This window comes from Cannabis sativa, chromosome 8 (assembly GCF_029168945.1).
Source record: "Cannabis sativa cultivar Pink pepper isolate KNU-18-1 chromosome 8, ASM2916894v1, whole genome shotgun sequence".
NCBI lineage: Eukaryota > Viridiplantae > Streptophyta > Magnoliopsida > Rosales > Cannabaceae > Cannabis > Cannabis sativa.
Window position 1 is genome coordinate 34,716,146 of NC_083608.1, and position 13,428 is coordinate 34,729,573.

Consider the following 13,428-nt stretch of genomic DNA (forward strand, 5'->3'; position numbering starts at 1 on the left):
AACGAAACTCCAGAATCTGTTCGCTATGGTTGTCTCTCCAAAACCCTAGCTGAGACTCTGACAGCGAGATCGCATAAACGAAGCTCACCATCCCAAGATTTGGAGAGAGCAAACTGACCGTCAGATGAGAGAATGACGTCCTGAATGAAGTGGGAGTTGCCTGTCAGCCTATAGTGGGGAAACCCGTAGGTCTTGTCGTCCTTGATGAGTTTCCATATGATTAGGGATTTGCCACGGGAAAAGGTGACAGTCGAAGTTATCGATTGGGCAGATCTGAGAGCAGACTTCTTTGACTCATCAGAGCTCAACCTGTGTCCTAACCTTCACAAGTCTCTGTCGAGACCTCCTTGACAACTGTGGCAACATCTCCATATCTAAAGGTGCAGCATCACGATCACCGCCTCTGGCTAAGCCACCAGATCTTCCATGGTGGACACGAAGAAGAAGAAGAAGAAGAAGAAGAAGAAGAAGAAGAAGAGAGAGAGAGAGAGAGAGAGAGAGAGAGAGAGAGAGAGAGAGAGAGAGAGAGAGAGAGAGAGAGAGAGAGAGAGAGAGAATTAGTTTTTTCTTCTAATTTCTAAAAAATTTAAATATTTTAATTTATTTTTTTAATTATTAATAGTATGTGGACCAATAAAATTTTACCACGTGTACATTTATGTACACAGTAGCAATCTACTTTAGCATTGAACTGACTAAAGTGGATGGGAGGAGTACATAGCAAAATAATTGTAGAGGTTGGGGAGTTTAGCCCTAATTATTTCAGCCTATGGGTTGATCATGACAAACTCCAAAGTTTAGGGAGTTTGACCACAAATTACATTTTCTGTTACTTCTGTTACTACTATTTTGTTAAATTCTATTCAAACATAGAGATATTTGCGGTATAAATACCTGATGTTTTAGATTTTATACATTTATATACCACATGTTTTTTCTTTTAGCGAATTAAATACCTAAAGTTACATTTATGGTACTTTTATCACTACCAATCCGTTAAATCCTATTAAAATAGACTAAGTTCATATGTGTCGACATATTAGGGGTCCACTCATATTTTCAATGAAAAAACTTGTTTAAATAATTTTAAAATTTGTAAAATTGTACATAAAACATAATTAAAACAAAATGTATTTTTTTTGGTTAAGTATTTTTCAATAAAAAACCTTATTAAATAATTTTAAAATTTTAAAAAATAATTAAATGATTTTTATTTAATTAATAAAATAATAAAAAAAATAAAAGTATTATTTACAAGTATATCTCTCTCCCTGTTTCTTCTTCTTCTTCTCTTAGAATGTGATTGTCATTTTCTAATTTTATTATTATTTAGTTAATTTTTATTTTTAAAATTATTTAATAATTAATTTTATTGAAAATAAGAGTAACCACTAATATGTTGACACGTGTCAACATAGTCTGTTTTTAATATAAATTAACACACTGGTAGTGATGAAAGTAACATAAATATAACCCGCTAGAAGAAAAAACATGTGGTATATAACTATATGAAATCTAAAAAATCACATATTTATGCTGCAATTACCTCTTGTTCGTAATGTTTAATGGCACCTTACATGGTTTCTTTAAAGCAAAACGAGGCCTTAGACAAGAAGATCTGATGTCTCTATTATTTTTTGTGCTTGGGATAGAGTATTTGAGCAGGATTTTGAAAAGGTTGGGGGCATGAAAGATTTCTCTTTCCATGAAAGATGCAGTGAATTGGAACTCAATCATCTCAGCTTTGTAGATGATGTACTTTTATTCTGCAAAGGAGACTTTAAAAGCATCTGTCTAATGTTGTAGGGACTCAAGTTGTTCTCAAACACCTCAGGATTACAGTGAAACAATAACAAATTTGCAATATACTGCTCTAGTATGGATGAGAAGGAGATAAAAAGAGTGGTTGATATATATTTTCTAGTTTTAGAAGAAGTAACATTCCCTTTAAATATCTTGGTATTTCTATATGTGCCAAGAGAATATCAAAAGCTGAATGTAGAATACTGGTTGAGAAAATGACAGCTCGCATCAAGATTTGAAGCGTTAGGAACTTATCTTTTGCAGGTAGGACTGTTTTGATCAATTCAGTCCTCTTGACTTTTCATGCCTACTGGATCCAAATCATGGTCTTGCCTGGTATTTGTAGAAGTTTTTTGTGAAAAGGGCAAAGTAACATGATAGGAGCTGGAAGTGTAGTATGGGATAAGATGTGTAAGTCCAAGTTTGCTGGTGGAATTGGTTTCTTGAGCATAGCTACTTGGAATCAAGCTACTTTGATTAAAAATGTATTGTCAATTGCAACAAAGAAAGATAATATATGGGTGGGTACACAATGTTTATCTAAAGCATGAGGATTGGTGAAGTCATAATGCTTCACCCCAAAGTAGCTGGTATTGGAGGAAATTAGTGGAAATCAATAATGAGGTGAGTCACCTAATGGAACCTGAACAATTTACATTAGGGTTGTATTAAATTACTATTGGATATAAAATGCTAAATTAGGTTCAAGATAAGGTTCCTTGGAGCAAGCAAGTTTGGTCAAGACTTAACTGCCCCAATCGCAGTTTTGTGCTCTGGATTGCAGTGCAAAATAGGTTGAAAATAACAGAAAGACTTCATAGATTTAATATTGCAGATGATGCAACTTGTATTCTCTGCAACAATGATATTGAAAAATCACTCATCTCTTCTTTGAGTGTTTATTCTCTCGAGAATGCCTCCATCAGCTAAAATCTTGGCTCTGATGGAATGCACACTCTGTTGTCTTACAGGATTTTCTCAGGTGGATTGATGGATCCAAGAGGAGTAAATTCAAGAAGATGGTCTTAGTTGCATCTGTAGTAGCCTTGGTGTATCAAATATGTCAAGCTAGGAATAATAGATTTTCGCAATTAAGTATTGTTAGTCCTAATTTGTTAATCCAGGACGCTAAATGGCACATCTAGACTAGGATAACTTGTGTTATGCCTAAACAAGTAGATCATAGAGACATAGATTAGTTTGAGTTATTGTATTTTCTTATGTATAGATGATCATACATATGGGAGGCTTTAGGTTGTACAAATCAGTTGTTAGTGCAATGAAAATCTTTGATTCATAAAAAAATATCTCTTGTTTGAATAGGATTTAACATAATAGTAGTGACGGAAGTAACAGAATTGTAACTTAATGTATTTAATTCGTTGAAAAACAAACAAGTAGTATTTAAGTGTATGAAACCGGAAAGTATTTATGCTGCAAGTATCTCTTTTTCAAAACAAAAAACATCATTTTGTTGTTCTCAATTTTTTTTATTTCTTTTGTCACTTTGTTTTTAAGAAAACTGTTTTCAAAAAATAAGGTCAAAGAAGCCTAATTATTTTCAAAAAATATTCTTTTAGTTATGATGTCAAACATGCACTTATATACTAGTTCGGATAAATAAAATGAAGCTACTCCTTTGAATCCATAGCATATTTACAGGTATTACAGTTAAGAATCTCTCAAGTACTTCTCTCAAGGAAAGGATCTCTCTAGATCTCATTCACCTTCCCAAACCCTTACACCCAAGTTTTCAATTTCAACTTTCAGTACTAGGAGCTTCTTTCTATAGATTCTTTTTCTAGATTGTACAAGCACTCTGTTTTTTACATTAAAAATGAAATGAGTTGGACTGGTATTTAAAAGATTTCCTAATAATAGGTTGTTGTTGAATGTTTGATCGATCAACAAACAAAACAAATGTTGTTGTGATCGATGATCACCTTGCAATCAAGTTTGAACAATGAGAACCAATAACCAGAAGCAATAGAACTAACAGCAGCAATGCTGTAGCAATGTTTCAGCAACACTGGTATAAAGCCAGTCAAGAACTAATGAACAAAATTGATGAACAGATTGAATAATCTTGAATGTTTTATTTGATTTTGGAGAGAATTACAATTGAGAGAGAGTATGTGCAAGGCTTGACCAATAGAATAAGTTCTCAAGCTATTTATACAAGTTGAAAAAATAAAATGGACAAGAATACAAAACTGTCAAAAATAACAGTTAACAGAATTAACTGTCAAAAACCGAACAGCCAACTAACTCCAACTAACTCCTAGTTGCACGTGAGAACTTGGTTTACATGTGACTGATCATAAACAACAAATCCTCCTTGATCTGACACACATATAACCAAGAGGATCAATAGAGAATTGAACCCCACAGAAGAATTAATCTCAGCCTGCAATGTGAAGCAGATCGAGGCAGTGTTTGAATTTGGCATGAGGCACTGCCTTGGTGAACATGTCTGCAGGATTGTGATTAGTGTGGATTTTCTGAACTTGAACTTCCTTGCTTGAGATTATGTCCCTAATGAAGTGCACCTTAATGTCAATATGTTTTGATCTCTCATGAAACATAGGGTTCTTCATTAGATGAAGGGCACTTTGATTGTCACAGAATACAGTGACATTTTTAGTTTCGAAACCCATCTCCTTTGCTAAACCCTTTAGCCAAATTGCTTCTTTGATTGCCTCAGTAGCAGCCATGTACTCAGCTTCTGTTGAGGACAATGCTACAACCTTTTGAAGGTTTGCCTTCCAACTCACACATCCTCCTTGCATTGTGAAAACATAGCCAGTAATAGATCTTCTAGTGTCAATGCAGCCTGCATAGTCTGAGTCAACATAACCTGAGACTTGAATTTCTGGATTGTAGCTTTTGCTGTAGGTGAGGCCTAGGTCAAGAGTGCCTTTGATGTATCTCATAATCCATTTCAGTGCATCCCAATGCTTCTCTCCAGGGTCTGCAATGAACCTACTCACAATGCTCATTGCATATGCTATGTCTGGCCTGGTACAGACCATAGCATACATTAAACTTCCAACCCCACTGGCATATGGAATTGAATCCATTAGCTCTCTGTCTTGCTCTGTTTTGGGTGCTTGATCTTTAGACAGTTTGAAGTGAGCAGCTAATGGAGTTGACACAGGTTTTGAGCTGTCCATCTTGAACTTCTGCAGTGCCTTTCTAAGGTAGTTTCCTTGTGTCAAAGTTAGAGACTCAGGTCTATTCCTTCTTATTTCAATTCCTAGGATTTTCTTAGCCTTTCCTAGATCTTTCATCTCAAATTCTGAGCTTAGAAGTGCCTTCATTTCTTTGATTTCATTCTTGCTTTTCCCTATCAGCAGTATGTCATCAACATACAGGAGAAGAAAGAGTGTATCATTGAAATAAACACAGGGGTCATAGGCACTTTTAGTGAAACCACTTTTCAGCATGAAATCATCAAACATGAGATTCCATTGCCTAGGAGCTTGTTTCAACCCATACAAGGACTTTTGTAGCAAGCATACTTTGTCCTTGTCTTCATCAAAGCCCTCTGGCATCTTCATGTAGATGGTTTCATCTAATTTTCCATTGAGAAAAGCAGTCTTCACATCCATTTGCTCGATTTCTAGATCTTCAGATGCAGCTTTGGCCATTATTGCTCTAATTGAAGCTTGTTTCACAACAGGTGAGAAAATTTCATTGAAATCTACCCCTTCTCTTTGGGTAAACCCCTTTGCCACAAGTCTAGCCTTATATCTCTTGCAATCAGCACTTGATAGACCCTCCTTTTCCCTAAAAATCCATTTGCAACTAACCAGTTTGCATCCTTCTGGTTTTCTGACAACAGTCCATGTTTTATTCTTTAACAGGGATTGTTTTTCTTCATCAATGGCCTGCAGCCATTTGTCTTTGTTCTTGCAGTTTATGGCTTCATCATAGGTTGCAGGTTCAGCATTTTCTATTTCACTAGCTATGGTTAAAGCATATGCAGTGTAATCTGCAAATCCAAACCTAGCTGGTGCTCTTGATTCCCTTCTAATTCTGTCTCTGGCAAGTTGATAGTTGTCAAGTGAGCTATCTTGTTGCTGATCAGTTTCTTCTTCAACTTCCTGATCAGTAATTTCACTGGTTCTTGCATCTGATCTGACTTCAACATGAACCTGTCTAGCCTCAGTGCTAGTTTCAGCTTTATCTTCTGGTTTCATGGCCATTGCCTTTTCATTAAAAACCACATCCCTGCTCACTATGCACTTTTTGAAACCAGTTTCTAAACACCAGAGTTTGTACCCTTTAACTCCATCAGGGTACCCAATGAACATGCATTTAATTGCTCTAGGCTGCAGTTTGTCTTGTTTGACATGCACATATCCAATACAACCAAAAACTCTCAGATTCTCTAGAGTAGGAACCTGACCTGTCCACATTTCTTGTGGGGTTTTAAACTCAATTGCAGCAGATGGGCTTCTGTTTATCAAGTAGCAAGCTGTTTTGACAGCTTCTCCCCAAAACTTTCTCTCCAAACCAAAGACCCTTCAAAGATGCATCTAACTCTTTCAATAAGAGTTCTATTCATCCTCTCAGCCAAGCCATTCTGCTGTGGTGTCCTTGGTGCAGATTTGTGCCTTCCAATTCCAGTTTCTCTGCAGTAGTTTGTAAACTGTGTTGAGCAAAATTCCAAGCCATTGTCTGTTCTTAGCTTCTTAATTTTCTTGCCAGATTGGTTCTCAACCAATGTTTTCCATTCCTTGAAAGTCTTGAAAGCCTCATCTTTAGTTTTGAGCAAGTGTACCCAAACCTTTCTTGAGTAATCATCTACAATACTCAGAAAGTAGCTTGACCCTCCCAAGCTTGTCACCTTAGATGGACCCCACAGATCTGAGTGTATGTACCCAAGTGGCTCCTTGGTAGTGTGTTTCCCAGTACTGAACTTTTGCCTGCAACATTTTCCATAGACACACTCTTCACAAAAATCAAGCTTACCACCAAGTTTACCCTTAAGAATTCCTTGCCTTTCTAATTCCAACAGACCTCTTTGACTTACATGGCCAAGCCTCAGATGCCATAATTTAGTTTGATCTATATCATGATTAGATGAAACTGTGTTGACACAGCCAGAGGCAGTTTCACCAATCATGATAAAGAGTCCATTTCTAAATTCTCCTTTGATCACTGTTTTGGAATTCTTCATGACTTTAAGAAACTTGTCATCAATTTCAACCTTACAACCAGTTTCAGTTAGTACACCAATTGACAATAAGTTTCTTTTGAGATCTGGTACATACCTGACATTCTGAATCCTCCTCTTGACACCATCATGCATTTTGAGCATAACTGATCCAGTACCATGTATCTGACAGGCCCTATTGTCTCCAAGAAAAACTGTTCCTCCTTTTCTTTCTTCAAGATCATTGAACAGTTCCTTGTTTGGACACATATGAAATGAGCATCCTGAATCAAGAACCCATTCATGACCAGAATCTGCATTAGAGGCCACCAATACATCTGCAGATTCATAGCCATCTGCTACAACATCAGCTTCTCCTTTCTCTTTGTTCTTTCTGCCTTCTTTCTTGAGTTTGGCCTTCAAAGCCAAGCATTCATCTCGAAAATGGCCTTCCTTCTTGCAGTAAAAACACTTCTTGTCTGTTGTTCCCCTCGAGTCATCCTTTGACTTTGTTTTCTGGTTTCCCTTGTAGCCTCCTTTCTGGTTCTTGAAGTCTTTCTTTTGTGTCTTTCCTCTAGCAAACAAACCCTCTCCATTTTCACCTTGACTGTCCTCTGTTTTCTTCTGAATTTCTTTTGAATTCAAAGCAGCCTTGACTTCGGACATTGTTAGAGTTTCTTTACCATAAAGCATCGTATCAACAAAGTGTTCATAGGATCTTGGCAAAGAACTCAAAAGTATAATTGCCAGATCCTCCTCTTCCTGTTTCACTCCAATATTGCAGAGATCAAGAGTGATCTTGTTGAACTCATCTAGGTGATTCCTCAAATCTTTCCCCTCATCCATTCTAAGAGTGTACATTCTCTTCTTCAAATACAATTTATTTGCCAGGGACTTCTTCAAGTATATGGAACTGAGTTTGTTCCATAAACCAACAGCCTTGTCTTCACTAGATACCTCCCTTAGGACTTCATCACCTAGACTGAGAAGAATGGCACTATGTGCTTTGGTTTCTATCTCTTTCTTTTTCTTCTCATCTTCAATTTCTTTGAGACTCTCTTCATCAATTGCTTCTGAGATTCCATTATGAACAAGCAATGCCTTCATCTTAATCCTCCATAACCCGAAATCATTAGTCCCATTGAACTTGTCGATTTCAAATCTTGCTGCAGCCATCTTCTTGAGTTTCTTGATGTCTTTGAGTTCCAATCTTGATTGAGCTAAACACCTTGCTCTGATACCACTTGTTGTGATCGATGATCACCTTGCAATCAAGTTTGAACAATGAGAACCAATAACCAGAAGCAATAGAACTAACAGCAGCAATGTTGTAGCAATGTTTCAGCAACACTGGTATAAAGCCAGTCAAGAACTAATGAACAAAATTGATGAACAGATTGAATAATCTTGAATGTTTTATTTGAATTTGGAGAGAATTACAATTGAGAGAGAGTATGTGCAAGGCTTGACCAATAGAATAAGTTCTCAAGCTATTTATACAAGTTGAAAAAATAAAATGGACAAGAATACAAAACTGTCAAAAATAACAGTTAACAGAATTAACTGTCAAAAACCGAACAGCCAACTAACTCCAACTAACTCCTAGTTGCACGTGAGAACTTGGTTTACATGTGACTGATCATAAACAACAAATGTTGAAACTCATGAAGATTAAGTTCTACATAAGATGTATGGACTAATAGGAGTGTATGACTTTATTCTAACTAATTTATGAATATTTGTTCTATAGTGTTTCAGGAAACCGTGATCTTTGTACTGCACTATCATGCCAAAAAGTTAAGAAGAAAAAATATATAGTTCCAGTTATCGCATCAGTTGCTAGTCTATTAGTTCTCTTAGTTGCATTCCTTATTGGATGGAGATTTATCAAAAGAAATAGAACAGGTACTTATTATGTATGTGCGTACACTGGCCAATCGTCATCTATATATCATTAAGTATTATAATAGTTTCTAATTGATATATATAATAGCAGGAACAACAGTAGGGATGAAGCAAACACACAATATTATTCCCCACTCAACAAACAAAATTGGGTCATCAGCATTTCAGCCAAGAAACCATCAATGTAATTATGCTGATATCATAGACATTACCAATAACTTTGAGAAAATCATTGGTAAAGGAGGCTTTGGAACTGTTTTCCATGGCTACTTAAATGACACCCAAGTGGCAGTCAAAATACTTTCTGAGTCTTCAGCTCAAGGCTACAAAGAGTTTCAAGCTGAGGTCAATATGATAATTATTTTCTCGTACATAGGTATTTATTTTGTTTGAATAAATGTTTATACTATTGCAATTTAAAGATTTAGTATATATTACTGACAGGTCAATCTCTTAATGAGAGTTCACCACAAAAACTTGACTAGTCTTGTTGGATACTGCATTGATGATAAACACATGGGGCTTATCTATGAGTACATGGCTAATGGAAACTTAGGAAGGCATCTCTCAGGTTTATTTTCATTATTCTTAAAAAGAATTTTCATATTTAGATTGCATTTCACCAATATTTCCTTTTTTTTCTTTTCATTCTTTTTCCTTTCAAAAAAAAAAAACAAAAAGAAAAAATCCAAGAAAACTAACAGAGAGATGATTGGTACATTTTTAAATAACTAAATTGCAGATAAACAATCATATACTTTGAGTTGGGAGGAAAGACTGCAAATAGCTGTGGATGCAGCACATGGTTAGCCATATAAATACATTAATTAATTCATTATATATATTAAGAAAATACAATATAATTGAGTGCTAATAATTAAAATTTGATCAATTAATGTTAATTAGGTTTGGAGTATCTACACTATGGTTGTAAGCCAGCAATAGTCCATAGAGATGTGAAGACCACAAATATCTTGTTGAATGAAAAATTCCAAGCCAAACTTGCTGATTTTGGTCTCTCCAGAGCTTTTTGTACTGAAGGTGGTAATCAAGTGTCAACTGTTGTGGCTGGCACTCCTGGATATCTTGATCCAGAGTAAGTATATATTTATTCACTCTTCTAACTACTATGCCTAATTTGAAATATATATATATATATACATAAATAATACTATTTCTTCATTGTTAACTTTATTATTTTTTTTAAGGTATTACAAATCAAATTGGTTAAATGAGAAGAGTGATGTTTACGCTTTTGGAGTTGTTTTATTCGAGATAATCACTGGTCGACCAGTGATTGCAAAAATTAACAGTAATGAGAATATTCACATATCTCAATGGGTTGAGAACATGCTTTATGAAAATGGAGAGATTCAAAGCGTTGTTGATCCCAGGCTGAGAGGAAACTTCCAACTCAACTCTACATGGAAAGCTATTGAATTGGCCACAAATTGTGTGCATTTAAACTCTATTGAAAGGCCAACAATGAATCAAGTTGTGGTGGAATTGAAAGAGTGTTTAGCATTAGCACTAGAGATTACTCCCGAAAAGGATAACCTTTTCACGAAAGATGCTCTTATTAGAAAGATGACTCTTAATATAGACACACATGTAAACCCTTTACCAAGGTAAAGTGACTTTGCAATTCATGGATTTTTAATTTTTTTTAACTTTCTAGAAAGATGGAGTGATCATGGAGTAATAAAAGAAGGGACAGATTCCTTTTCCATTCATTTCTTTTGAACAAATTGTAATTAATAAATGTTGATGTGAGAATATTTTATATCTTTCACGGTCAATTTTATCATCAAGTGTAATGTCGGAACACAATATTATAAACTAAAATAAATAAAACAAACTTGATATAATAAGTTTTAATTTTACGTACAAGACTCAAAATCAGAAGTCATCCACAAGTTTGTTTAGTGAAAGCTAACGAAAAATCAAATTTTTCTTCACAAAGTCTTCCATAGGATCCAACTCGAACTCTCCAACTCATGGATAAAACTGATGCTTAATGTTAACACCTAAATGTTTTCAATTAATATAGTTAGTTGTTATGTCTGCTAGAGTAGTTGGTAGTTACTTTTCTTGGTCTTCTTCTATTCTTGTAACAAGCTCTCTGTTATTATAAATAAAGAATTTAGTCTAATTGGTTTGATTAGCTTTTGTTGCTAATCTCAATTAGCCTTCATGTTACTCTATTTTTCTACTGGCTTACTGGTCTACATGGTATGAGTCACTTCTTGACTTACGTCCATGTCGTCTTCAACCTCCGATCCTGCCTCTGCAACAATGGCCACTGCCTCTTCCTCCGCTGCTCCTGCAAATCCTCTCTGGAATCCTTTTTCCAACTCCCTTACTTCGTCCCTTACCCTCAAATTAGATCGTCTAAATTTCTTATCCTGGAAATCTCAAGTTGTCCCGACTGTCATAGGTCATGATCTTGATGATATTCTCTTCACCGGAGCTCCTCCTCCAAAGAATCTTGTCAATGGCAACCCCAACCTTGAGTGCTTACAATGGAGGAAAAATGATCAACTCTTGTTATCCTGGCTTGGATCTTCTATGTTTGAGAGCATTCTTGCCTCTGTTGCTAATTACAACTCCTCTACTGCTGTTTGGCGCGCCCTGGAGCAAAAATTTGTCAGTCAAACCAGAGCTCGAAGGCTTTAACTCAAGGGACAATTCTCCAATGTTCAAAAGGGAAGTTAATCAATCTCTGAGTACATTGATAAAATTCAATCAATATCTGGTGCACTTAGTATTGTAGGTTTTTCCTGTTGATGACCAAGACCTTGTTCTTCAGCTTCTAAATGGTCTTGGTCGTAAATTCGACTCGGTTGTATCTGGAATTACATCACGAAGTGATGCTCTTACTGTTGAAGAAGTTCAGGCCCTTCTTCTTACTCATGAATGCAGGCTCGAACACCATCAGAATATGACTGATCTTGCAGTCAAAATGCAAGTCGATCTTGCATTTGGAAATGGCAGATCTGGTGGTGCTCGACCATTTGCCTCATCCAAGAACCCTACTAATGAAGTTTTCCAACCCACCTCTGGTCGTGGGCGTGCCTATGCCAGATAAAACAAGCAACGAATCATTTGTCAAGTGTGTTTAAGAACTGGTCACACAACCCCTGTTTGCCATTATAGGTTTGACAAGAATTGGGTTGTTCCTAAATCTCATCAACCTCCTCCAAGGGCTCATCTCACAGATTTTGATTTTGAGTATGATCCTCAAGCCTATTCCACAACTCTTGTTCAAGATTTTGGAGATGATACCTCTTGATATGCTGACACAAGTGCTACCGCCCATGTTACCTTTGACAACTCAAACCTTGATACTCAACAAGCCTACAATGGATATGAGACATTGGCTATGGGAGATGGTAAGAAACTTCTCATCACTCATATTGGCACTTCTGTTCTTCCTTCCTATCACTCTTCTTGCCCTTTAAAATTAAACTCTATCTTAAAAGTTCCATCTATCACTAAAAACTTAGTCAGTGTTTCTAAACTTGTTGATGATAGTGATATCTTTCTTGAATTTCACTAAAAATGTTGTTTTGTTAAGGATAAACAAATACTACTAGAAAATCGGGTTTTATTGACACACATTGAGTAACTCTAAAAGTGTTTAGTGACACTTCAACGTGCGTCACTAATGAGGATGATTGGAAAGATAATTTTTAGTGACACTTCACACGTGTCACTGAAACCTTTTGCATTCATTTTCTGCGTGCCACTATAGGCGTATAGAGTCAAGTTTTGTCAGACTGAAAAGGTAACAACCACACACATGAAGTGTCACTATATCTTTTTTTTTATTAATATTTTTAGAGATATAGTGACACACAAAAAGTGCCACTATATCAAATATTTTTCTAAAAAAATAATATTTAATTTGATTTAATTTAAATTTTATATATTATAAATAATAATTTATATTAATTATATATAAATACAATTAAATATAACAATAACAATTTTAATTAACTAAATATAAAATATAATCACATTCAATTTAAAATTTAAAAGGAATATCTAATTTTATTTTTTAATAAAAAAATAAACTTCAATTAAAAAAATATATTAGTAACAAAAAATATCAAAATAATATACAAAAAAGATTAAACTTACCTACACAGTAGAATTTTACAAATAAATCTCAAATACAAATATTAATAGTCCAAATCAGATCAATGATTCAATAACAACAATACAAAATTTTAAACAGAATATCATATCTAAGTTTGAGCATAAATTTTAATAAATAAAAATTATACAAACAATACTAGATTATGAACAAAACATTAAAAAAAAAAGACTAAAAAATATTCAGATTCACTCCTTCAATCACGAACTGAAACCAACCACGGATGAGCTAGAACCGAAAGCATGGACGAGCTTGAAATACAACCACGAACCACCTCCAAACACCATCGACTTCTCCAAAAACGGTGGAACGAGATCTCTGCACAGGAGAGAGAGAGAGAGAGAGAGAGAGAGAGAGAGAGAGAGAGAGAGAGAGAGAGAGAGAGAGAGAGAGAGAGAGA

At 35.3% G+C, this 13,428-nt stretch overlaps 2 protein-coding genes across 2 annotated transcripts; both read left to right on the forward strand.

The window, feature by feature from the left end:
* The first annotated feature begins 8,952 nt into the window (after positions 1-8,952).
* On the forward strand, positions 8,953-10,501 carry LOC115700165 (senescence-induced receptor-like serine/threonine-protein kinase). The gene is made up of 5 exons (XM_030627727.2): positions 8,953-9,214; positions 9,314-9,440; positions 9,612-9,674; positions 9,776-9,965; positions 10,078-10,501. The coding sequence occupies exons 1-5, from the start codon at positions 8,975-8,977 to the stop codon at positions 10,499-10,501; spliced, it is 1,044 nt and encodes a 347-aa protein (XP_030483587.2). The 5' UTR covers positions 8,953-8,974.
* A 627-nt stretch (positions 10,502-11,128) lies between these two features.
* Positions 11,129-12,161, forward strand: LOC133030571 (uncharacterized). Its single transcript, XM_061103361.1, has 3 exons — positions 11,129-11,515; positions 11,643-11,938; positions 12,026-12,161. The coding sequence occupies exons 1-3, from the start codon at positions 11,129-11,131 to the stop codon at positions 12,159-12,161; spliced, it is 819 nt and encodes a 272-aa protein (XP_060959344.1).
* Positions 12,162-13,428: the final 1,267 nt, after the last annotated feature.

Excerpts from the sequence above, each read along its gene's own strand:
- LOC133030571 (XM_061103361.1), top strand. The coding sequence starts at position 11,129 with ATGTCGTCTTCAACCTCCGATCCTGCCTCTGCAACAATGGCCACTGCC. Across the intron at positions 11,516-11,642 it reads GCGCCCTGGAGCAAAAATTT|GTTTTTCCTGTTGATGACCA; the intron begins GTCAGTCAAACC and ends TTAGTATTGTAG. Across the intron at positions 11,939-12,025 it reads CAACCCACCTCTGGTCGTGG|GTTTGACAAGAATTGGGTTG; the intron begins GCGTGCCTATGC and ends TTGCCATTATAG.
- LOC115700165 (XM_030627727.2), top strand. The coding sequence starts at position 8,975 with ATGAAGCAAACACACAATATTATTCCCCACTCAACAAACAAAATTGGG. Across the intron at positions 9,215-9,313 it reads ACAAAGAGTTTCAAGCTGAG|GTCAATCTCTTAATGAGAGT; the intron begins GTCAATATGATA and ends TATTACTGACAG. Across the intron at positions 9,441-9,611 it reads CTTAGGAAGGCATCTCTCAG|ATAAACAATCATATACTTTG; the intron begins GTTTATTTTCAT and ends ACTAAATTGCAG.